Here is a 26,413-nt window from a genome sequence, read left to right as displayed (position 1 = left end):
AGTGCTTATTTGTATTTGTCACATAGGTGTGAACGCATTCAATTTGCATGTGTTATAATCCTCTTGACACCACGGGCACTCATTTCCCAGAAGAAGACCCCCAGATAAGTGCATATTAGGTCAGGGAGGCGTCTCTGTTCAATGAGTTTTCCCCCCTGAACTCACAGTTTAGAAGATTTTCACTTATAAATCTCCACAATGCACAGGAGAAGATGAGATTGGGAGGAAAAATGTAGTCAGAATTGCTAAGTAGAGATAATTTCGGCTTAATATAAGTGTATCTTAGCTTAGTTTATTGCGACCCTGCGTCCTCATATGGGGACATTACATTTTGGGTTTTCTGGACTTTATACTTCATTTTATTTAACTTTGACCTTGTTCATATTCAGTTATCTGTGCCACCTAGTGACCAGGTACAAAACCTTATCAAATTTATGGTTGAAACTTAACGAAACAGTTTTATACAGTGGGGAATCAATTGTGTTATACAGTAAAATAAATTCATTGTCCCCCATATGAGGACATTCTTTTTTTCAAAAACTACTTCCTGTTCAATGACAATGCTTAGTTTTTGAACTTATCAGGTCCTACTAATCCCAAATATCTTTGAAAGAGGACCCAAAGTCTCTTTAAGGAAGAGACCTTTGGGGCCAATCGGAAGATTACCATCTTACTGTAGACACCATTGTTTAATTGTCACGCCTGCTGAAGCATCCTTGAACAAATCATTGAGCTGGTTTTAGCTGCAGGGGGGCTCTTCTACTGTAAATGAATGTGACCTCTGACCTCCCTGAATGATGACAAAGTGAAAATGGACAATGTTTATATTCATGCAGCCATACATTTATTTATCTATCTGTTGAGTAAATGCTATTTGTCTTCTCTTGCTGAATTTAATTTCCTCACTGTGTCTCATCATCTTACAACCCATTTATCCCTGAACATTTGACCCGAGTGGAGTGGTTGTGGTATGTCCCTTCTTGATCCCTCCTGTTACATAATGTTATTCTAACTGTGATAAGTGAACACAGGCTGATACAATGAGTCACTTTTAATCCAGCTTGGATATATGACATTGAAAAACAGTTAATATCTTGGAGGTTGTCGCTTGGAAAGTGGGGCACACATCCCAGGTCTGAACAGATTAAATAATCTTGGTTGGGCCTATCCACAGCACTGCAACAACAGGCTTCCAGCTATGCAAGAATAATAATCCCTCTGTTTTAATCTGCCTGAGCAGGAGGTGATCCAAACCCTGGTTCTGAGGCACAGAGATACACCGGCAAACAGGTTTGATGGCACTTTAATGATAAGCTATTATGAATCTGCCATATGTTGCTTGCAGGACTTGAAATAGAGGCTTATATCTGTGCATGTTTTTTTCCTGAGAGGAGGAATGGGAAAGTCCAATATGACATCTGGTGATGGACGCAGTGACAATCATTGGATATTTTTTGGTAGGATTTATCCATCGTGTGCTATGATTATTTCGGCCTCTGAAGCTCATATGATGTTTATGTGTGCATAAGCGGGCATCGGCTCCAAATCCACTCGCAACAGTGCAGGTTTAAGGGAGGAAGGCCTAAATAGTGGGGATTACTCTCTCTCTCTCTCTCTCTCTCTCTCTCTCTCTCTCTCTCTCTCTCTCTCTCTCTCTCTCTCTCTCTCTCTCTCTCTCTCTCTTTCACTCACTCTCTCTCTCTCTCACTCACTCTCTCTCTCTTTCTCTAACCCTATTTTTCAGCATCAAATGCTCAGCCTCACATTGCAGTCCCTGTTGCTTTGATGACCACAGACATGAGCACGGCAGGCGTTCATCGAGGCTTCCTCCGGAAATATGGTAGGTCTGCTTTAATTCCTTCATCTGTGTGTGCAGTTGTCATGTAATGGGTGTATCTGTTTGTTGTTTCGACATGTTTGTGCCTTACAGCACAAACATGGCTTTTTTCTTGAAATTAAATCTGGGTTGCTTGATGTTACTCATGGAAAGTCGATTAAATGTTACTGCACCTTCTACCTGTATCGAGTGAGTCAAGTTATCTGTAGTGTTGCTTGTTGAGTTTTATACTGCAGGTGTTACAATCTGGTAAGCAGACAGTGGATGATCAGAGTCAATGATCTCAAATGAGCTACAGTACTTCCCATTAAAGAGATAAATACATCTTTTTAAAAAAGAGCCAAACATTTTAAAATGAATCATTTTTGAATGATCTCAGTTCTTCTATTCTTCTAAGGCCTATTGACTCATCAATTACTAAAGAGGAGTATTGTCTCAGATCAGCACTCCAGAGATGAGTGATATCAGTCTGAGAGTCACTCTGTCTGATATGATCACTCCCAGATGTGTTTTTACAGAATGACGAGATGTACATTTTCCGAGCCAAGTCATGATACAGAACTCAGCCAGTGTTTCATGCCTTTGTGCATATGTTACATCTGTTTTATATCTCCCTTGATTTCATTTGATAGAGGCGTTGTGGTGACTCAGGAGAGAGAGGCAGAGGATACTATACTTTATCAGCAATTTCAGGAGTTCAAATATTTTTCTTTTCTCTCCTGACTCTGTGGACTAATAATAGTAAAATCCCTAAATAATAATGCCTTATAATATAAAACCTCCAGCATCAAATCTAAACAATACCTCTATACCTCTCTCTCGCTCTCTTTTCTGCAAAATCCACCTGTTCATCTTTAATCCTCTGTATGGGGAACTAGAGCAGACCTTCCCTGTCCATCAACATGTGCTCTCCATCTATTATCATTATTAGAGGATGGACGGCTGTCTGGGACACTTACTATCAATTGCTGTGCATCCTGTTCCGAAATCTGTGTTCTAAAAACAGACACTTTTGTTTCAGCTAAAGGTTCACTTTAAGAAATAGATTTTACAATCAAATAGCTGCTCTGGATGGCTAACAGGAAGTTACATTTTATAATAATTTAACTGTAACATTCACACATTGGTGCTGCTTTCAGCTCTGAGATTGCAATTAAATTAAATCAAGTTAAATTGAATTGAATTGAATTGAATTGAATTGAATTGAATTGAATTGAATTAAATCAAATTAAGTTCAGCTCAGTTCGGTTCAATTCAGTTTAGTTCAATTCAATCTAATTCAATTCAATTCAATTCATTGCCTTTATTGTCATTGCACAGCAGTACAATGAAATTGGGTTGTTTGTCCAGTTATTTGGAATTTCAGGCCACATTCATTTCAATTTTCTTGTTTTAGTAATTGTTTAACATTTATATACAGGTTTGGAAAAGCCCTAACTTGAAATCAAATGCTCTGATAAATAAAACCCAACAAGAAGGGTTCAATTTGACAAAGACATAAAGCAACATTATGTTTTCAGCAGATTATATCTATTGAAATGTTCATGTATTATTTTTGCTGTTTTTGCTGATAAATTACTCTCTAAGAATTACATAATAGGAAAACAGAAGGTTTGTGTTTACTGTGATGTACAATGTAGCTCAGGCAAATCTCATGGGCCTTTTGGCTTAAAAAACAAAATAATAGCAGAAAATGGTTAAAAGGAAAACAAACACAGACTCTCCACTATCCGCAAAGATGACAGGCAGTCATACAATTGTGAGTAATTTCAACCATGATTGGTAGTATTGAAAAAAAAGAAACTTCATCTTTTCACATCTTGTCCTCTACAGGTTGTTATCTACAGTAGTTTAATGTTAATCTTCTAGTTATTCTTCAATCACACAAGATAACTGCAAATATAAATAGACTAACCCCACAAGGCTCCCTCTGTGATACTGTTTTTGCTGCAGGGGGCTTCATGTTTAAGCAGTGGAAGGAGAAGTACATTGTACTGACAATGGAAGGAAGTCTGCTGGTGTGTCGTGATGCAGAGTCCCCTCCAGACCAGGTGATAGCACTACACACCAACTGTGAGTCGATCGCAGAGGGACGAGAGATCCTTGATCTGCCTAAGTTGCCTCCAGGGGGCAGGAGGGACTGCTGCTTCGCCCTCATCCTGCCACAAAACAAGTTTCTGCTGCTGCTAACAGACAACCCAGATGACTGCAAGTGGGTCTCTTTCAAATAAGCTTATTGTTAAGTGTTTTAACTTTGGTTGTAGCAAGCTTTTTACATATTTTGCCACCAAAGAGCTATTTTGCTGCTTTCTCAGCTTTCTCGCCTTTCTCAGATAGGGAGGATTACTATTTCACCTCCATACACACTGGAACTCAAATATCCTTTGCCCCACTCGTTATCAGATATTGATGCACATGGTAACATATTGGCACACACACACACACACACACACACACACACACACACACACACACACACACACACACACACACACTCACACGCTGGAATGTAGGTCTCCTTTGTCCAACTTGTTATCATGAAAATGTTTTATCAGACTGGGAAAACACACTTGTTGATATGAAAGTCTACAAGCCTGGCTCCGGTTCAGTTGTAATGACTTGTCATATTTACCTTTCACAGTCTTTGGCTGAAGTTAATCAGGAAAGTGAGAGAGGTGAGTCAGCAGTTCTGACTGCAGTCTGGTCATGTTGCGTCATTCATTCAACCCTGTTTTTGTTTCTTCATTTCAAGATCTCAATTCTCATTTATACATGAGTGTATCTAACTATCTCAGTATCTCTTATTTCCTGATGATATCTGAGAACACACAAATCTACAACGATACAGTATATCATGATATATGTGAGGCTTCTGTGTGTTTGTAACCTAGTTTATCTCTGTGTTAATTATGTATTTGTGTCATCTTCTAGGGCGTCATGTCACCCATGACCCTTCAGAGACAGCGCAGCATCACTCCTTGCATCACCGACAGAGACCCCCTACCCGACTCCTCCAGTGATAAAGACCCTGTGTCGCCCAGGGTTTGTGAGGGCACCCCTCCTTTGCCTCGAGTCACTGAACGGGGAGGCTCCTTCAGGGACGTAGGCAAAAATCAAGGTTCGCTATCAGGTCATTTGTACTTATTTGACATATGATATGAAATAGTTCAAATGTTAACCCTGTGTTTGGGGTCATAGAGTGCTAGCTTAGAGAGCTCAGGGAAGTACAACTTCAGGAAAAAACAGTAAAAAAAAACATGAGAAAAAACTGCAATTTTGCAATTTGACGACACATCTGTGGCATTAGGAAAGGTGCTGTAATGCTTGCAATACAACAAAAGTGAGTGACAACTGAGGATTCTCTGAAAATGATACAGGTGTGTGATTTGTGGACCACTCGACAGCTTAGTATGGGCTCAAGCTCATCCGTTTTTAGTGTGTTTAGATAAACTTAATTGTTGTGTACAACTTGCAGCATTTCTATATTCTGTAATGTATTTTTTCAAGAAATGTAAGGGCTACTTTCAGATTTTCCTCTTCTTGCTGAGTTATTGAGACATCTGAACATTTTTGGGACATACTCCAAACAGTAAAGTCTGTATGGAGTTCGCTTAGTGTCATTAATATACAGCATATTTAAAATGAAATGTTGTTCTTAAGTTTTTCTGTTATTCAGTGATTGTGATTAAGTCAGAACCTCTGTAACTTCATTAGGTCACTGATTGTGTCTTACTATCAGGTGTGAGATTTTTATATAACACTGTGTCTGATGCTTTTTTCAAGTGTGGTCAAAATGTCATCTTCTCTTTAATATAAACCCAGGAGACACATATCAACATAGGCATCCCATTGGAGTCATACCATATATGTTTTCACCTGATAAATATATAGTCCAATATTCACATGCACTTTAAATATGTTTACATACATCTCTTTAAAAAATGCTTTCATTCTTTGCAGTGCTCCTTTTTAGTTTAACTTTCTTTTGTTTCATTGTGGGCAGATCGTTGACACTAGCAGCTTGCAGCCAGACAACCAAAACAATGAACAAAAAGAGGCTGAAAGCTGCAAAACTGTGGATTAGTGATTCATAAGTAATTTGATTCATTGTTATTGTCAAAAATATTGCTCAACTGGGCTTTAAAGGTATGAACAAAGAAATTAAATTGGCTCATTAGTTGTTGATGTGTTATCTGATGCACATAGTTAATATTAGTGTTCATACAGTTATCCGTCACATCATGTAAAAGTAGAGTTTGCTGCTACTTGACCTACACCCATCCAGGCATCCTGGAAGACTTTGGGATTTTGTAACAGCTCTGCTTAAAGCCAGGGTGAGCCAGGGTGACATCTGACTGCAGACAAAATAATCTCCAAAACCTAAACTACAGATTAAACAGTTCATTTGACAGCCAACCAATATTCCCTAATGTTTTGTGTAATCAATAAAAACAGTTACACACTTTATTTATTTTTATTTGCTGTTGATATTATTTTATCATTTCTCTTGCAGTCGGTGGACCACGGCGGCCTCTGCGCAGCGTTTCCATGGCCCCCCCTCATCGTGTGTCAGATTGTCTTCGCCATGGCAACAGCAGTGATGCTCGGGCTGTGAGGGCAGTGTGCCTGCTGATGGGAGGGGCAGCGGCCTCTTCTGCTATGGGTTACCTCAACTCCTGCTCTCCTTCCTCTCCACTTGCCAGCAGAGCCCCGGAGCTGGCCCATGGCGCTGGAGGCTTATCCGAGCTCACCGCAGGAAGCTCCTTTCACGCCTGCAGCCAAGACGTCGACTCCCCGCACTTCAACAGCTTTGACTTTGAAGGAGACTCCGACTTTGATGCATTTGACTGTGGAGGATTTGCTTTTTAATCATGGCCAGAAAAAGAGATAAACTGTTTGAAAAGACCTTTCAAAATCCCTGTGTTGGTATCCTTTTATAATATAAGGGCATTGTTATCAAGTAACCACTCACTGGGTTATCTACATGTCTGATTTATAAATTAATGAAGGTGTCCCTCCTGGATTTATGCCCATGCTCCTCAGGTGAATCATTCATGATCTTGACTCCTCTGAACACTGTCTGTCTCTGTTGTATCACTCTTTCCATGCTACAGGACAGCTTGAGTTTAACTGGGTAAACAGTATAAATGATTCCCACACAGCCACACAGGCATTTCTGAGGTAATTCTAATTATAATATTGTTTCACCAGTGTATGTCTCATCTCTTTAATTTATATATTTTTTTAAAAAATGTGAACACTGTAAATACTTCCTCCTCATTATTTTCATTCCATTGGTGCTTGATTTCCCTTTACCCTGCTTTCAGAAATCAACCCTTCACCCACTATCTACTAATGCCAGTATCTTACATGAAAGGTGAACTCAGAATAAATCCTGTCACCATGACCGAGCGTCTTTCTTGCATCTGTCTAGTGTTTGTTGGGTGGTATTAAGCAACGATGCAGACAGGCAGGCCATGGTTTGGAAAGGATGATGATGATGATGATGATGATGATGATGATGATGATGATGATGATGATGGAGCAGATTTGCACAACAGGGGGATATACAGAAAATTTGTGTCACATAAAAAACAATCTCTCTGTGTTGCAGTGGGCTCTATGAGGAGACAGGAGACAGTCACGGGGTATGCAGTGAGAGAAATCTGTTGAATAATGCAGAGATAGCAATAAGACCAAGTGTAAGGAGCATTTTCTGCAACAGTGATTTTTGTAGGGCTGATCTTAGCTCTGCTGCAGCTGATAGAAATGATAATTTGCCTCCATGGTTGACAAGACTCAGTCCTGTACACAAAGCCTGCCACAGCTGCACAAAAATGCTTCTTTCAAAAGCCTTTGCAAGGTGAGAGTTTGGCTATTAATTCATAGCATTATTCATAAAGGTTTAATGTGGTGGAATAAAGAACAGTACAATCTGGCTGGTCATACTGAACTTAACCTTTAACCTTTGACTTTTGTCAAGGTGGATTTTGTTTGCAAATGAGCAATTACATTTAGATTGAAAAATAGCTGTGTTCTGTTTTGCACCTGTTCAGAAAAACTAATGAGCCTGTGATGTCATTGAATGCAACACACGAAAATAGGCCCTGGTGGAAAATGCTTTCTAATCAAAGGCATCAATTATTTATTTTTCCTGCATTTATCTTTGGCTTCCTGAATGTCCACTGGTGTGTGGCTAAAGGGTATCGATCACATTGAACAGTGACCATTCAATCACATCTTCTTTGCTTCTTTGACTGCTTCCTTCACATTTAATCTAAAGTTTAAAGTTATCTAAAGTTGGTGGCATATGAAGTATTTCACAGTGGCAATGCTAAGATATTATATAAGATAGACTAATATTGATCTGAAGGTAATTTCACACGGATTTGATCAATCAATCAATTAATCAATCAATCTTTATTTATATAGTGCCAAATCACAAAAGTTATCTTAAGGTACTTTTCTCATAAAGCAGGTCTAGACTGTACACTTTAATTTAATTTAAAGAGACCCAACATTCCTCAATGAGCAAGCACTCGGCAAGGAAATGAGGAGATGTGAAATGAAACACCTTTACACGTAGCAAAACATCAATGAAGCTGAGGGGGGGAAATTTGTATTTATGGCCACACAAGTTAGTCATATACATGTCTGGTGCAAAGAGAAGCAGCCAAACAAAGAGTACATAGGTCTGAATATTCACCAAAAACACTTACTGAATGAACATGTTAATAGATGGATGATGCATGAAGCAATGTGTCTGCAGACAGTATCTGAGAAGAGAATGTGAAAGCTTTGTTGCACTGCTCAGCCATTTATCCTCGTCTCCTCAGCCACACTATTTAATCCTTATCTCTATCTGATTGCACTGTGTACAATGCAAAACATAAAATGTGTTACATAACCACACACTAAAGCTCCACTCATAGACTTCAGATATTAAGATTCAACATATATTATGCTTGAGTACATAACATGCATGGAAAATTCAACATCTAAAGCCTCTGTGAGGATTTTGTGTTAGATAATACGTACAGTACTACTCTACAATCCTTTTTTTCCTCATCATAATGCAAGTATGAGAGCATGTATTGGCAAGTCTCAGATTAAGCTTTTAATTGTCTAGGTGTCACCGCTGCAGTATGTTCCCTTTTCCTGCAATGCCTGTTTGGCATTGTGCTACTGTATGTGGGCCTTTGGCATATTAATAATTGCTAAGAACAAAGCTATTACAAATTTTTACTGCTTTTGCTGAAGAGGTTTGCAAGTTTGACCACACTTTAAAACATGTTCAAAGGAGTTTCTTGATCATCTATAGCCTGATAAACTATGTCATATAGGGAGCCTAAGATGTCATACTGTCCTCTCAGTAATGTTAACACAGCCATGACTACTTGCCTCTTGTTGACAGTGCAGAGTACTCACATTTAAACAACTTCAGCATGTCAAGTATATCTCAAAGTTCAAGTTTCTGGGGTTTAACATGAACCCAGCTTTTAAAAAAATACAGTAACTTAAAGTTTTAATAAAACTTCTGAATTTCTACTTTCCTGAGGAAAACAGACAAACAAGTGCATGTCAATGTAAGTCAAGTCAAACACTCTAACAAATTGCTTTGCCTCTGCTCATGCATGGCTGTTATCCAGTGAAAAGCAGGTGAGGGTGCACTGAAGTAAACAGAGAGTCACATGACTGAGCTATGGCGCAATTAAGCACCTGAAACCAGCTGCTTAAATCACAGGGAGGAAATCAGTATAATAGAGATCTGTTGACCAACAAGGAGACGAAAACTGCAACAAACATTATGGAGTTTTTTGCAACAGTGAGCATAGCAGGGGTTATCTTAGCTCTGCTTTGGTTACTTAGTGTGAAAAACAGCAGGAAGTATTGTTTACCTCCAGGACCTACAGCACTCCCTCTCATAGGAAACCTGCCACAACTGGACAAATATACACCTTTTAAAAGCTTTGTCAAGGTGAGTTTTTAGGAACAAATTTGTTTTGCATTATTGGTTTTGATGCTCTATCATAGGCTACGTTCAAACCGCAGAAACTTTTAAAAGTGACCTGAGTCCGATTTGTTCGCTCAAATGTGACCCATATCTGATTTGTTTTTGACAATGTGAACAGCACAAGTCTCATTGAATCTGACATTTCCAAATCTGATTCAGGCCATTGTGGTACTGAATCGGATACATATTGGATTTTTTTTTTAATGCGACCGCAATCTGAACAGTCGTCACATTTAATGCGACTTTGACGTCATTCTGGACCAACACACAGCTAATGCTCCGCATAAAGACATCATTAAAGTATTAATTTTCTTTCTCCTCTTTCTCCTTTTTAACATCACCCGCTCACAAATTTACCGGCTGCCGCCACACACTGTTTTTAACATTAGACCATAAATGAGACTACCAGTAACTTCACCAGCTATTGCTGTGTGTTATAGTGGGGAGATACCTAACACATGCTGGGCAGTAGCTCTCTAGGAACATGGTGTTTCTTCATCTAACAAGTATGTCTCTTTTTTTGTCTAGTTAAGTGAAAAATATGGTCCTGTGATGACAATGTACCTGGGTTGGCAACGGGCGGTTGTTCTAGTAGGATACTATGCAGTGAAGGAGGCCTTGGTGGATCAGGCAGATGAATTCACAGGGAGAGGGCCCTTTCCATTTCTGATCAAAGCTACTCGTGGCTATGGTAACACAAAACACTTCAAATCTGTCATCTCTGTCTTGGAATTTGTGTGTGTGTGTGTGTGTGTGTGTGTGTGTGTGTGTGTGTGTGTGTGTATTTTCATGCCTACATGTCTCTGTATCTGGTGGCCTTCTCCTGTCTGCCTCCACTAGATCAACAAGCATCACTTATTTTCCATATTGTGTATGTCAGGTTTGGGGGTCAGTAATGGAGAGCGCTGGCGTCAGTTGCGACGTTTCACCCTGACAACCCTGAGAGACTTTGGGATGGGACGCAAAGGGATGATGGAGTGGATCCAAGAAGAGAGCAAACACATGAGGGACCAGATAGATACATTTAAAGGTGTGTTTTCTGCTGTTGTTGTGAGAGCACATGAGGTTGATGTGAAAGAGAATTATTTTATAATCTCTCATGACAAGTTTAGTTTGTATGGTGCTACAGTTCCAGTGGGTTTGCCCAATGAAACTTATAGCCTACCTTTTTGCAACAAATACTCTAAACAAACAGGTAAAAAATGTAAAATACTTGAAGTAAAAATTAAGAAGTGTGTGAAAGTGAGTGTTATCTCTTCTTCTGTTGGCAGTCAATTCAAAGTAAAAATGGCATCTGTCAAATAAAAAAAATAAAAAAAGCCTTAAACTTTAAAAACTGCATTTTAATTTTAAAAGATATTAAAGTTAGGTCACGCGAGGTGTATGTGATTTTACTGTAAATTAGTGTTTCATTTGTTATTTTAAAATGTATATTTTGTTGGTTGAATTAAATTTCTAAAATTGGCCGAGATCATGAACAAATATCTAAATTCACCTTTGCCAATTGTGCTACCATACAAAACCAATGGTTGTGATGCAGGTTTTAGTTAAGTTGAGTAGATAATTTATTTAAACAAAATAGTTATAATTGTAGATTTTAATTGATTAGTCTAACATGTTTTTCCTGTCTCCTTCAGGTGCGCCCTTGGACCCGACTTTCTTGTTTAGCTGCTCTGTGTCCAATGTGATCTGCTGCCTGGTGTTTGGCCAACGGTTCAATTCTGATGACAAGCAGTTCATGCGCCTCCTCACCAACATTCCTGAAGTGATGAGATTTATAAGCAGCCCTCTGGGTCAGGTAAGTGGGGTTGGGGTGAGTCAAATAATCAGAGGCTAATGTCCTATAAGTACAAATCATGTACATGTTTTTTTTGTTTTTTTGGTCCAATTGTCATATGGTGTCCAAAACATCTTACATAAGACTATTCTGTGATACTTTCCTACATTTTATGCCAAACATATTGGATTGAATGTCCCAACCTGCTGAACACAATGTTATTATGTCCTGTGAAACAAAGCTGCAGTCTGCTGTGTGCTTTCCTCCCACAGATGTACAATCTCTTTCCCTGGCTCATGGAGCGTCTGCCCGGCCGCCAACATACAGCTTTTGCCTATGTTGAAGAGGTGAGAGCGTTTATCAAGACAAAGATCCAAGAGCACGAAGAAACACTAGACCCCAGCTGCCCTAGAGACTACATCGACTGCTACCTCATCCGAATGAATCAGGTTAGAAAGAACTTGAGGATAATTAGATTTTGTTTTGAGTACATAAACCAAACAATTTCATCCTGAGGGTTTCAACCTAAAGCTCCTTTTGTATCCATTAAAATAATCCCTGACTATTACAATCGGGCACTTAAAATTGTCTTTATTTGGAATGAAATATTTCATAAAAATGAATTATTCAAATACATAATATTGTTTAGGGAAACAAAAGCTCATCTGCCACCTGCTGAATATTTTATAATTTTGACTATTGTGCATCTTACAGCACTTTTACCACTTTGTCCCCGCAGGAAAAGGACAATCACATGTCTGAGTTCCACTATGACAACTTGGTGTCTACAGTGTTGAATCTGTTCATGGCAGGAACAGAAACCACCAGCACAACACTCAGATATGCTCTAGCTGTGTTGATCAAATACCCCGACATGCAGGGTAGGTCCCTTTTTTACAGAAGAGAGTTTTTATTTTTCATCTTTTCAATACATTGCACCTGTCTGATAACATGCATAGCAACACTTTTTGCTTTATATCTCTTACAGAGAAAATGCAGCAAGAGATCAACACTGTGATTGGACAAGAGCGTAGTCCCAATATGGAGGACAGGAAGTCCCTCCCTTTCACAGATGCAGTAATCCATGAGGTGCAGCGTTTTCTGGACATTGTCCCATTTAGCCTCCCTCACTACGCACTCAAGGATATCTCTTTCAGAGGTTACACAATCCCCAAGGTATCCTTCCACAATGGCATTAAAGGATAGGTTCAGTCTGTCTTGTCTTAGAGACAATAAATAAGCTTCATTGGCATGACAAATTAGAAACCTATATTGCCAAAGCCATACAGAAAATTATTAACATTGACATATGGTTACCAAAAAATATGGAAATATCAAATGCAATAAGACAAAAAGAAAAAAAGCCTGTTTGTCTTGGGGTTTGATCATATTTAATATATTTTGCAGCTATAATAACTACACATACATAGGGTAGTTTCTGAGGATTGGGGGGATGGATAAACTTGGTACATTATTAACTTTCTTTCTAATTCTTTATATTTCTCTGTTTCAATGTTCACTTGGGTTCCTGGCTCTTATTTTAAGACAGATTTGAAAAAATGTAAACCTGTCCTTTTTGTTGGAGTGTACCTTGCAATATAATGTTCAGTGCAAAAAAAGGCATATGACATGATATCTTGTCTCAATAGGACACTGTCATCATTCCTCTGTTACACTCTGTGCTGAAAGAGGAAAAGCAATGGGCAACTCCCTCCTCTTTCAACCCACAGCACTTCTTGGACCAGAATGGCAACTTTAAGAAAAATCCAGCATTTGTGCCATTCTCCGCAGGTATATCACACAAGTAGTTAGTTGATTAAAAATCAATGAATATGAATGTAACTATTAGATGCTGGCATCTAAAAAGTTATTTTTGGAACATTAGATGTTAGGTGTGCTAACATGCTAACAACCTCATTAATCACAGTACAGTGTAATATCTCACATTTTTCTTCTTTTTAACATCCCAAGCAATTTTCTTTTTTAATCATGCAGCTCCTTGTTTTTGATTGTTTCCTCAGGTAAAAGAGCCTGTGTCGGAGAATCACTGGCTCGAATGGAGCTTTTCATCTTCTTAGTGTCACTGTTGCAGCATTTTACATTTTCCTGCCCCGGAGGCCCTGACAGTATAAACCTCATCCCAGAGTACAGCAGCTTTGCCAATTTGCCACGTAGGTATGAGGTCATTGCCACGCCACGGTGAAACGCACGGTTTACCATTGCTTGAAGCTCTGAGACACTCACCACAACCTCTATACAACACGCACTGCTGTATAGAGACTCAAAATTTAAGCAAACTGTGTCTCTTATCCATTAGGATGAATCCTCTTTTCTTTTTTCTTTTTTTAAATAACAAAACTTAGAGTGTATTTTAATCAATTGTTGCTTCCTGTGTTAATTGCCAACATGTATTTGTTGTACACAACAAAAATAAATGTATTTTCATAAATATATTGCTGCTATAAAAGTAACATGTCTTTTTATACAGATGGCAATAATCACTTCCTACCGAGGAATAAAGTTGTGTATCCCTGTTAAGAAGTTGTTTTTCTTTATAATGTATGTGTTGTATTTCTACATAGAATTTGATTGGAAGAATAGCCATTAAACATTTTTAATGTATCCACTTAGAAATGACATATAAACTAAAACTTGGGTTTATTTCATATATTTAATTTTGTACCCTTATTTTGTACAATTTCCCACAAACCATTACTTGTTCTAAGTACCAAGACCTCAAATTCATCACCTCTGTTAAAAAAATAAACTGTATAAAAATGTCAAGTACCCATGAAATGACCTCACATGACTCGCATATCTTAAAAGGTGACATCATCCTGCATTATTGTGCATACATTCAAATTTAAACCAATAAAACTTTCATAAATCTTTGAATCTCTTGTCTACCTTTCCCTTAAAATAAACATATTTTTCTCTCCCAAACTGATCTCTTATTAGTTTACACTTGTGAATGATCCTTCCATGCACTGTAGCACCCCGACATCCTGTTTGAGTGTCACACATGGACAAACTCACAGAAGATGTGTCAAGGTGAGATCTACAGCTAAAACTTTTGCTGCAATGGTAGGATCTCACCATAAAAATGAAAGCACATTGTAATTTACACTCACATTTTCAAGACATTTATCAACAATAATAATGATAGTATGTATAATATTATGTATGTAGCAGTCCTGTATTTACAGAGCAAAAGAAACTGCTGCAACTGTAAAATGAATTGAGGACAAGATTACAAACAAACCATCCAAATAATCAAAGTCCATTGTATTTAATATGTTTACTACTACTACTAATGATTATAATAATGATAAAATAATAGGTGCCATCATCACAGTTTGTGAAGCATGACTACAAAAAGACTCACTATCCCAAATCATGTGAATCTTGGAGAATGTTTAGTTGATTAAAATGGGGTTGGCATGGTTTCCTCAAACCATGAAGGTGACTTTTCCTTAACTTTAATAAAGTTTATTAAGGTTTTTGTTATCCACTCTTCATCATACCTTTACCAGAATTCATTTGAAAATTATTCTATAAACTGTAAACACTCATAGGAGATGGTATTCAAACAAAACAATCATCATCAGATGGCAGCTGTAGCTCAGGTGGTAGAATGTGTTGTTCACTAACCAGAAGGCCGATGGTTTGATACCCAGCTCCTCCAGTCCGCACTTCGAATTGTCCTTGAACAACAAATTGCTCTGCCATCAGTGTATGTGTGGATGAATTTAATGTATTATAAAGTGCTTTGAGTGGTTGGAAGACTAGAAAGGTGCTACATTAATGGAGTCCATTTTTTTCTAGAGAGATGGCAGATTTGCAAATGCTCATATGAGTGTTTCTGAAGTGTGCCACAGTTCAACCTACATATTTTCAGTCAGTTATCTTTAAAAAAACATGTTGGCTGCAGGTATCTAAGGTGGTCTGATAAAATCTTCTGCACCCTGAATACAGCCAGTGACACTTATCAGTAAACACAGCGAATTGAGCCAGGAGCACATGCCCTTATCAAAGGATTAAGATTTATATCCATGGCTTTGATAAAAAAAATATGCATAAAGAATCACTAACTAATTAAAAAAGCATTGTAGATGTCTATTCTATGTCCCCTAACCTACATCATGCTAGCCTGATGAAGAGCTGTGATGGTTGAATAAAAACCTGCCATCATTACTGGTCCTATTTATTGTAAAATTGAGTAGGTTTTGATTCATATTGTGAGAAGCAAGACTCCTCCTTCCTTTTATTCATGCATTTATGATCTACTGTAGATCAATGTGCAGGGAATTACAAACCAACCTGTCCAGGATAACATAAAATAACAAAATATGTTACATAATCTTATCATAAATCAGTTTATGAGACTGGCATGACATTTCGCCTGATAACAGCACAGTGATCTTTACCATACTGCTCTTTCTACTGACAGAAGAAAATAAACAGATGACTGTGATTCTCTGCTTACACCTGGGGCCTGTTCAGTTTATATTTAAGAAAAAAAGCAATACAGTAGCAGCAGCAAAAGAACATCAGCTGGTGTGGCAGAAAATTACCAACCGAGTCAATGTGTGAGTATTAATGAAAAAAAAGAAACATTTTGTCTCGAGTGGTCCACACTGTGTGTGTGTGTGTGTGTGTGTGCGTGCGCATGGCACATTTAATATTCATGCAGACCCCAACAGGTACAAAACGTAGGCCTAGTTGGCAGCAACTGAAGATGAAATATAAAAATATAGCTCAAACAAGTAAGGTATAATTCCATTACAAGCAATTGTGATGTTGTTCAGCCTGCCCTAATTAAACAGCATTTAGTGGCTTCATTCAACATGCGATATATGTCAGTAGTTAGTGAAATCTCCTAAGCAAAAAAAGAAATTTCAGCCATCCCAACACTGCCAGTATTTAATACTGTATATTTGAAAGCAACACCTAAATGCCTTTGTACACACAACACTACAAACATGTAAACGTTTCAGTGCAAGAGTCAAATTCCTTTTGTTTTAAAGATTTATGTTTGTGCACTTTAACCTTAATTTAACAGTAACTGGGATAGAGGCCGACAGGAAATAGAGAGAGAGAGAGAGAGAGAGAGAGAGAGAGAGAGAGAGAGAGAGAGAGAGAGAGAGAGAGAGAGAGAGAGAGAGAGAGAGACCTGCAGCAAAATTTCCTCATTGGAATCAAACCAGCGACACAATCACTATGAGACATGCGCTATAACCACTTGGCTACCAAGACCGTGATACATGTCAGACAGACGGTTGCCTTGGAAACATGCTCAGCGTAAACAACAAAACAAAGTACAACACAAAGAAGTGTCGTACAGACGATACGAAGCTGAGAATCTGAAGTAAATGATCGATTGTACAGAAAAACGGAAACACTCAAACAGAACATCATCAGAGAATGATAAAACATCCCAGCAGGTCTGATCACAATCACCCTCTGATGGAGATTTGTGCTTCGTATTTGTGCTTCAATATTAACTGACACACCATGTCTGACACCTCCTTCAGTCTGTTAAAAGGAAGAGAAACTCAGGGTTAGTTGAAGAAAACCTGCCAGCGAGCAGGTTAGGTTCACGGAGTATGTTGCCTTGGTATTTGACTCAGAGTTAAGCTGAACTGGCTTTGTGAAACCGAAAAGCCAGAGTCTCCCTCATCTCAGGGTTAACTAACTCAGAGTTTTCACTAAACCTGCTTTCTGAAACAGGCCCCCTGGGGGGTATTCCAGAAAGCGGGTTATGTGGACAACTCAGAGTAAGTTAAACCTGAGATGAGGGAAACTCTGTGTTATCAGTTCCAGAAAGAGAGGTAACTGAAACTCTGAGTCAGTCACCATGGTAACTGACTCTGTGAACATAACCTGCTCGCTGGCAGGTTTTCTTTAAGAAACTCTGAGTTTCTACCTGTCTCCTCCTACCTGAAACAAGCTACCAGACATGGGTTGTTGTCCGTTTCTTCGCAATCTGATAGATATCGAGGCAGAATTAATTCACAATGCCTTACGTCCAGAGATCCATTCAGGGCTCAATTGGATGTGCTTTTATTCTGAGATGAATATCTGTTAGAACGGTATCACTGTTCATTACACTCAATCATTTCTTAACATTCTCCGGCCATATCTGCCTTCTTGTTAATCTTATTTTTAGGAAGTATTTTATTTAATATTATGTAGCTACACATTGTCACATTTCAGTCTTAAAATCAATTACTCCAATATGTATAATAAGTAAAATTGTGTTAAATAAAAGTGTTAAAATAGTGTAAAATGTGTGTGTTAAACAGCTTTCTGTTGGTGGCTTAAAGTAGGGGAGAACGGGGTTGGTAGTCACACTTTTTACTTTCCTTTGAATTCCTCATAATCCATAAACTGAATAAATTCCCTTTTAATTTGTGATGAAAGCCTAAAGTGTCAGGTAGGAATAGAGCGTTCTTACTCTCCTTCAGCTGATTCTGTTCAAAAGATATGGGACGTCAAATATGTCTTGTAAATGTATTATAAACACTGACACTGATTGGAAGAATTAATGCTGTGAAAATTAATATCTTGCCCAAGTTCCTTTTTTTGTTTCAATGTATTATATTAACAAAAAAAATCTTTAAAACTATTGATGAGGTCCTTTCAAATCCTGTGCTACTTCTCTTTTTCCAAACTACCCCCTGATATAGATTGTTAAAATGGGGCCCTCAGAGTTTCCCATCTCAGAGTAAATCAACTCAGAGTTCAGGGTTAGACTCAGAGTTTGTTGAACCTCCTATCTGGAATATCCCCCTGAACTGCAACTTTAAAACCAGTCCTGCACTCATGTGATTATCTGCAGGTAACATAAGTGTAACATAAGTTGCAGCAAAGTTGACTGCTACTATTCTAATGCACACCTGATGATAGCAGATGATAAAAAAAGCTCTGTTTAGTGACCAAACATGAGCAGGAGAATGTGTTTCAGAATCTCAGTATCAATGGTTGCCTGTTTTTACTTTTCTCATTGTAAAGTTGCATGAGTTGGGGGTGTGATGACCCCTGGTGTCATCTGTGTGCCTACTGTGTACTGTGCAGCTGAGGAGGTTCTGGCTCCCTCCTCTGACTGATTGTTACTGCTGTTATATCTGTTTTTGGTTTGATTTAGTTATATTTAGTTATTTACTTTGCTTTCATGCACCTTAAAACACACACACACATTTACCATGCACGCAGACTGACATCCTCATCCCATACTGTTAATATTTGGTTATTTAGTTTAATTTGATTCAATAAATTATTTATTAACTCTTCATCATGGTGTACCTCCACTTTGTTGTGAACACTTAAGCCAGATCATAACAGGGGTAAAATACTTTGTACTACAGGTGGAACTCAATACATACTATATCTTACATCAGTGATATCCTTACAAAATTATAACTTGTACAATAACCTGACATATTAATTTAATTACATTTTTAACAACTGTGGGTATTAAGAGTCTTACAGCTTGCACCTTTTATATTTTCTAATGTTCTGAACTTGTGGTTGGAAAAAAAAAGGTCTCTAGGGGAATTTTTGGAACAGGAAAATCTGAACACTTTACATATCCAGCTATTTTTTGGCAGCTTTTGGTGATCACACCAGTTGTAGTTTTGACTTGCAAAGTAGGTTCACTCTTGCTACTACTAAATTGATTCAAACTTTTACAGGTGGGTTCATTTAAAACCTAAGTCCTCCTTTTCTCTGTTTATGCAAAATGTCCTCACAGTCTTTGTGTATTTTCTAAGTGGTTTTCTTTCTGATTTAGATTTTCTTGATTAGGTCTGTACAGTTGGATTTGTAACAAGTGGAATACATTATTTGATCTGTGTCAAGGTGCTCTGGCAAAGTGCTCTCAGCGAAAGCCTCGGCCTGTGGAAAAACATGCTGCTGCAGCGACACTGACCTCTCACTTCCTCCCGGCTTGGCTGCATGCCAAAGCTCAGCATGAAAATCAGGTGAAAGGGTTGTCTACCTAAACAAGTGATGACTATAAAAGCTGCGCATACTCGCATAACCTGGTTATCTCCTTGACAGATTGCACCTTTAGTCAACTGCAGAGGACAAAAGTAGAATATTTCCTTTCTTTTGGAGCATTATGGAGTTTTCTGGAACATTAGTTTTAGCAGTGCTGATCATTACGTTGCTGTGGCTGTTGAGACTGAAGAGTCGTAGACAGTATTATTTACCTCCTGGACCTCCTGCCCTGCCTATCATAGGAAACCTGCTGCAGCTGGACAAAATAGCTCCATTTAAAACTCTGCTTAAGGTGAGTGTGGGTGAGAATGATAGCTTGTTATAGCTTGTTAGATATTTGTTCTTGGCACTGTGTGTATGTATTTCAAAGCAAATCACAACCAGATTCATACAAATCAAACCATATATGCCCATGTGATTGACTAAAGCTCATTCTGATTGAAGTGCAGAAAACCTTGTAGGAGAAACACTTTTGCTTTTGTTGCAAAGCCAGGTTTTGTGTTTGTAACCTATACATCCATCATTTTTGCTGCATTTATGGGTTCAATCCTGCTTTTATGAGTCACTGCTTTATTCTGGCTGTGTCTTCATTTGTTTTGTTTTTTCTCCTGGCATGTCAGGACAAGAATAAAATGTTTCTCTATTCACCTGTTTAATCTCCAGCTCAGTGAAACCTATGGCCCTGTGATAACTGTGTACCTGGGCTCTAAGCGAGCTGTGGTTCTGGTGGGATACGATGCTGTAAAGGAAGCACTGGTTGATCAAGGAGATGACTTCACTGGCAGAGGACAGCTTCCTTTCGCGGTCAAAGCTACCAAAGGCTATGGTAATGTGGACATTTGTTATGATGTGTGTAACATTTGAACATGTCTGTGTCCTAGCACTTGGCTGCAAATCCAAGTGTCATATTTCTCTTCTGTTGCACCTATAATGTATTGCTGCCAAAACTCTTCAAAATGGTACTGAGTTTTTCTTTATTTTAAAGGTTTGTGTTCTTGTTAAAAAAAATTATGGGCAGAATACAAGCTTTTCTTTTGCTTTAGGAGAACAGTGTTTTAAGAGTTTCTTTTTTAAAACTATCATGTCTATGTCCTCAAAGGTTTGGGGATCAGTAATGGAGATCGCTGGCGTCAGTTGAGACGTTTCACCCTGACAACGCTAAGAGACTTTGGGATGGGACGTAAAGGGATGGAGGAGTGGATCCAGGAGGAGAGCAAACACCTGATCGCCCGCATAAATAGTACCAAAGGTATGTGTTTGCAAGAGTGACTGTGCTTGCTTTGTTTGTGTTTTAAAAATCATGAGGAGGTGATCTTTGTCTTGTTCCAGTTAAACCAGAATTTATGGGCTGTAAACTTGCTCAAATAAGATTTTAAAGACAAATGCACAAATGTGTTCTTCAGTTTGTAAAGCTGAGAGGAAAAAATACATGATTGCAAAGAAACATGCAGTTGTGTGTGTGTGTGTGTGTGTGTGTGTGTGTGTGTGTGTATTCCTCACAGTGTTGTGCTAGAGTGTGAAATGTTTTGAGCTTTTAACAGTGTACCGTTATTTATAAGTTATTTGCCTTCATTTTCCTGCAAAAAACAAAACTACAAGAAGTTTTATTAATAGTAGTTTGTTACTTTGTGTTTGACAAATTGGTTGAAAAATCTGAACTGCAATCTATGTATATTCAAAATGTCAGGCGGAGACAGATTTAAATGAGCAGGGACAAATGAGGTCTGACTTTATGCACTCTCTGCTCTCAATGCCAAAATTCTGCTTTGAAGACTCAATCTATGTGACCCACATTTTGCACAATCATCCAAGACAGACTTAATTACATTATCTATGTGTCTATCTATGATTTATGTGGACGTCTGCACACTGAAATACTACTTCCTCTTTGAGGTTACTGATAACACAATAGATTAACTTTAGAAATATATTTACTTATTCATCTAATAACATTGTATTCAAAATGGAAAATATATAAACTTGTAAACATGATAAAGGCTCACTTTCATTTTATAATTACTGTGATTTATGTGAATATTCAAAATACCACAATTGCATACTTCTCATGGATAAGCAATGATGAAAAATATGTATTTGTACTTGGGGGATACTGATTATGGGAGTTTTTTAAGGATTAGTCCACGGCAGTCATATTAGTCATTAATGATTAATATCTACTTTATCGCCCTCAAATTTTTAAGGCAAAGTTGTATTAAGGGCTCTCTCTTTTTTCCTTTTAGCTGCACCTTTTGATACCACATACTTCTTGAGCAGCACCGTGTCCAACGTGATTTGCTGCTTAGTGTTCGGTCAACGCTTCAGCTATGACGACGAGCACTTCCTCTCCCTTCTGCAGATCATCTCAGATTTGCCGCAATTTGGCAGCAGACCCAGCGGTCAGGTAGGAGAAGAAGGTGCACAGAAAGTGACGCTTGATGGGTGGGTGAGTGGTTTGGAGGACCACTGCACTCCAACCACTCTGTAGGGACTCTGCTCATCTCATTACTATTAATCAGGAATGCACAGGTGATAATTGATATTTCAAAGGCTCCCATTTAAACTCACTATTTAACCTCACTATTAATTAATTTCGTAAGCTATGTATAGGACTGTTACTGCCTCGAAAGCTTTTTGATACCAGTTAATTATCATTTTGTGATTTGTATACATTAACCTAATACTTAACAAGATGTGTTGATAGTCAGAAAGATCAGAAATGATAAGACCCCCCCCCCCCCCCCTTATTATCAACATGTACAATATATACAGTGTATTCTACGATGGCTGACAGGGCAACTCATAGCAAGTGAAGAAAATCTACAGATGGACAAAGAACAAGGAAATAAAGAAAGTCTTAAGTCTAACCCACGCATAGTTTTAGGTGTGTTTCTCCAGTTAAGTTGGCTGAATGTACTGTATAGTGCTTTAGGGAGTTATTTGAGGTTTGTGTGCAGGGAGCGTTTTATTTGAGAGGCACCTCAAAGGTTTCCAGATTCTCTCTACTCTGCTAAAACTGGTTGTGAGACATATTTTTCATGAGCCCTATCCATTCCCCATTACAGTTGTATAATATCTTCCCCTGGTTGATGGAACTGCTGCCGGGTCAACACCACACCGTTTTTGCCAAAGTTGAAAAGCTGAGAGGATTCATCATGAAAAAGATCCAGGAGCACCACAACACGTTGGACCCGAGCTGCCCAAGAGATTACATCGACTGCTTCCTCACCAAATTAAATCAGGTATGAAAGAATCAGTTCATGAGCCAGAATGAACTACTGTGGACAAAAGTAATAATATTTGTTCGATTTACTTTTAGCATTTTTGGCATTCTTACTAAGTTCTTACCCGGTTTTACATGTGAACAGTACTGTAGTTACTGAGCACTTTGAAACATTAAGTGCACCAATGAGGTCCCTCAAGTACATGTTAACATCTTGAATTTTGATCCTTCAGGTTTTTATTGTCAAATCGGTGAGCTGGTTCTCGTTTTGTTTTTGCAGGAAAAGCACATTCCCACAACAGAGTTCCACTATGAAAACTTGGTGTCAACAGTGTTCAACCTGTTCCTGGCAGGAACAGAAACCACCAGCTCCACTCTCAGATTTGCAATAAATGTTCTGGTTAGATACCCCAAAATACAAGGTAGGACACACAAAAGATTGTAAAAGAAAAGCCGTACACACTAATCTAATTACTTTTACATCAAGTGATTTATTAACTTATTAACACGTGTTTTACATGATCATTGTAACGTCACAGATTTACTTTAGTAGACTCAAGGCACTATCGCTCTTAATCTAGCACCTTGTCACTGGTTGCATGATGATCTGGGCATCCTCTCCTGTTACATTCCTTGTACTCTGATTTATACTTTAAAGTCTATTGTACTTGTATTCTTGACATGATTGTCAGGAAAGTCTAAAAAAAAGAAAAGCTGAGAAATCAGAGTATCAGATCCTCACAAATGAAGAGGCTGGAAGAAGCGATTTGATTTTATGTTGATTTACTGATTGATTAATTGACCACTTTCATTCTGCAGAGAAAATCCAGCAGGAGATCGACACTGTGATTGGACGGGAACGTTGTCCTTTCATGGAAGACAGGAAGTCCCTTTCGTTCACAGATGCAGTCATTCATGAAATTCAGCGTTTTATGGATCTTGTCCCCATGAATGTCCCCCACCATGCACTAGAGGACATTTCTTTCAGGGGTTACACAATTCCTGAGGTATCCTGGTTTTAGTTTCTGGTATCAGCAACAGCATTGATGAAAAAACAAAAAAAACAAAACACTGCATAATATTTACAGGTGATATAAAATGCTCTGTTTGATACAATGTTTCACCTCAACAGGATACAATCATTATACCTTTGTTGCACTCTGTGCTAAAAGAGGAAAAGCATTGGGAAACTCCCTGGTCCTTCAACCCCCAGCACTTCTTGGACCAGAATGGCAACTTTAAGAAAAATCCAGCATTTCTGCCATTCTCTGCAGGTAGATTATTAAGTAAATATGTGGCTGTTGTCATGCTTATCTCAGCTATGATGTGTAGAATAGGCCAAAGACAAGAGTAAAATTAATCTCAAGTCTATTTCTTCTGGTTATCTCTCAGGAAAGAGATCTTGTGTGGGAGAGTCCCTCGCTCGCATGGAGATTTTCATCTTCCTGGTGTCACTTCTGCAGCAATTCACCTTTTCTTGCACCGGAGGACCCGACAGCATAGACATCAGTCCTGAGTACAGCAGCTTTGCTAATGTGCCTCGCAGGTACCACGTCATCGCCACACCACGGTGCTAACAGATATTTTACAGCATATGCCTGTGTCTTCAACCCTTATTGTGTTTTTACGGGGTCCCAAAGAGGGCACACGTTGTCACATAATTTCAAAATGTAGAAACCAAATGGCTATCTGTGATACTGTAGGTCCCTGGACTGCTCTAATGATCATAATTGAGTGAAATTACAAACAAATAAGCCTGATCTATGCTTACCAGCACAGCACAGTCAACTCTGCTGTCATTTCTTTAAATGGTGTTACTGGTTCTACAGCTCATGTGCTTAGGATTGAGCTCCTTTAAAGCACTTTAAATTTAAATTTTTCATTTGCACTGTATGTTCTATTAACAATTTTAATGCTAATCATTATTTTGTGCTGCACTCATATTTTATATTCTATAGAGCTTTTTATTTTCTTTCTCTCTTTCTATTTTTCTGTACTTTGTTTTATTTTTTATTATAATTGGATTCTTTTTTTTAAAGTATGTTTTAATGTTTCCAATTTTTACTGTTCAATGGTACTTTTTTTCTTTTTATTATAATCAGAGTTTTTTTTTGTTTCCAATTCTTACTGTTAAATCATCTGATATTTTGTTTTTATGTGAAGCACATTGAATTGACCCTGTCTATGAAATGAGCTATATATAGAAAGTTACCTTGACTTGCCTTACTGGTACTCCCAATAAAAGACCTTATGAAAATCAACACTTTGTGAAGTGTACATTTACTTTGTGTGTCAGCCTTATAGTAGCTGCAGTAAGAATGAAACATTCACATCCAACATGCAATGGTTGATTCTACGGTTGACTATAAAGATGACCAAATGTTAAAAAGGGTTTTATCAAAGCTGTCCCATCTCACAATGGTTTACTTTTTTCAAAATATTTTGAGTTGAGAATACAAAGTGCAGATAAAGATCTTTTAATAATCTTGTGAATGATGCCTGGAAGCAAAATGAGTCCCGACTGTCTTATTTCTGCCTAATTTCTATAAACCACCTGTCAATGCATGGATACCTAAATGCAGGAAGATTGGCTTATTCTGCATTACGAGACCATCAAAAGGACCAAGATATGATATCATACAGTAATTATGTGTGTGCATTTTTCATCAGTGATTGCACTCTGTATATCTTACTAACATCATCTTACTACTGTAATCTGAATTTATAGGTTTAAAGGTTTAAGTAAATTTTGTTTATTGTCCAGTCTCTATATACATGTTTGTGAAAAAAATACATTAATCACACCATAAAACATGAACATAATTGTATACTTGTTTTATTTTTTATTGGTGAAAAAGTGCTGAGAGTTTGTCCATATTCATCAATTCATGGTGTGACCACCTGTAGGATTCTTAACGGAGCAGAAGGAGCGGCTATAATGAAGAACAATGAGTCACGTCTGTAATTTGATGAGTTCGAGGTCAGGTGATCAATCAAGCTGTGTGTCAAGCTGTAAGTATGTTGATGCATGCTCCTGTGTATTACTGTCTTGTGTCTGAGCAACGGACTGGATGTCCATGTTAGGCTCAATGTCAATACAAGGGTTGCAATATGTTAAGAACCCATCAAATTACTCTCAGAGAGTCTCAGCTGTCATGGTAGCTTTTATTAAACCCTAAAGGGAAACATCTTTTTGTGTCTAAAGTGAGTAATATGGACAATTATATCTCTGTATGGTTACTTTCCATAAAGTTATCAGACACATAATACCAATATGAGCCTTTTAATGGACGTACATTGATGGCATGATATTGTCCCGTCAGATTATACTGCAGCCCGTTATGCAGCTGCTGCTCACTCAGTACTGACCAGTTTTAAAAACCTTTGTCCCCATTAGTCATTTACACACAAAAAGATGGGAGAACAGCGCCCAGGTTGAAAGATACCAAAGTTTCCTTTTAACAAGACTCAGGCAAGAACTAACACAAATGTTTAGTACTGTATATTGAACTCTATTATATATTCACCTCTTTCAGTTTTATAATACAAAATGTAAATGCTTAA

General features: G+C 38.1%; 3 protein-coding genes across 3 annotated transcripts; all 3 read left to right on the top strand.

The window, feature by feature from the left end:
* Positions 1-4,427: 4,427 nt before the first annotated feature.
* si:ch1073-83n3.2 (uncharacterized) lies at positions 4,428-6,863 on the top strand. The gene is made up of 3 exons (XM_053321250.1): positions 4,428-4,512; positions 4,769-4,955; positions 6,351-6,863. The coding sequence occupies exons 2-3, from the start codon at positions 4,775-4,777 to the stop codon at positions 6,704-6,706; spliced, it is 537 nt and encodes a 178-aa protein (XP_053177225.1). The 5' UTR covers positions 4,428-4,512; positions 4,769-4,774; the 3' UTR covers positions 6,707-6,863.
* Positions 6,864-9,539: 2,676 nt separating this feature from the next.
* On the top strand, positions 9,540-13,970 carry LOC128360846 (cytochrome P450 2G1-like). Its single transcript, XM_053321373.1, has 9 exons — positions 9,540-9,815; positions 10,380-10,542; positions 10,732-10,881; positions 11,489-11,649; positions 11,901-12,077; positions 12,368-12,509; positions 12,617-12,804; positions 13,278-13,419; positions 13,650-13,970. The coding sequence occupies exons 1-9, from the start codon at positions 9,645-9,647 to the stop codon at positions 13,829-13,831; spliced, it is 1,476 nt and encodes a 491-aa protein (XP_053177348.1). The 5' UTR covers positions 9,540-9,644; the 3' UTR covers positions 13,832-13,970.
* A 5,696-nt stretch (positions 13,971-19,666) lies between these two features.
* LOC128360845 (cytochrome P450 2F5-like) lies at positions 19,667-24,876 on the top strand. The gene is made up of 9 exons (XM_053321371.1): positions 19,667-19,921; positions 20,293-20,455; positions 20,729-20,878; positions 21,870-22,030; positions 22,692-22,868; positions 23,130-23,271; positions 23,669-23,856; positions 23,982-24,123; positions 24,242-24,876. The coding sequence occupies exons 1-9, from the start codon at positions 19,751-19,753 to the stop codon at positions 24,424-24,426; spliced, it is 1,479 nt and encodes a 492-aa protein (XP_053177346.1). The 5' UTR covers positions 19,667-19,750; the 3' UTR covers positions 24,427-24,876.
* The last annotated feature ends 1,537 nt before the right edge of the window (positions 24,877-26,413 follow it).

Source organism: Scomber japonicus, chromosome 6 (assembly GCF_027409825.1).
Source record: "Scomber japonicus isolate fScoJap1 chromosome 6, fScoJap1.pri, whole genome shotgun sequence".
Taxonomy (NCBI): domain Eukaryota; kingdom Metazoa; phylum Chordata; class Actinopteri; order Scombriformes; family Scombridae; genus Scomber; species Scomber japonicus.
This window is presented reverse-complemented; position numbering and strand designations above follow the sequence as displayed.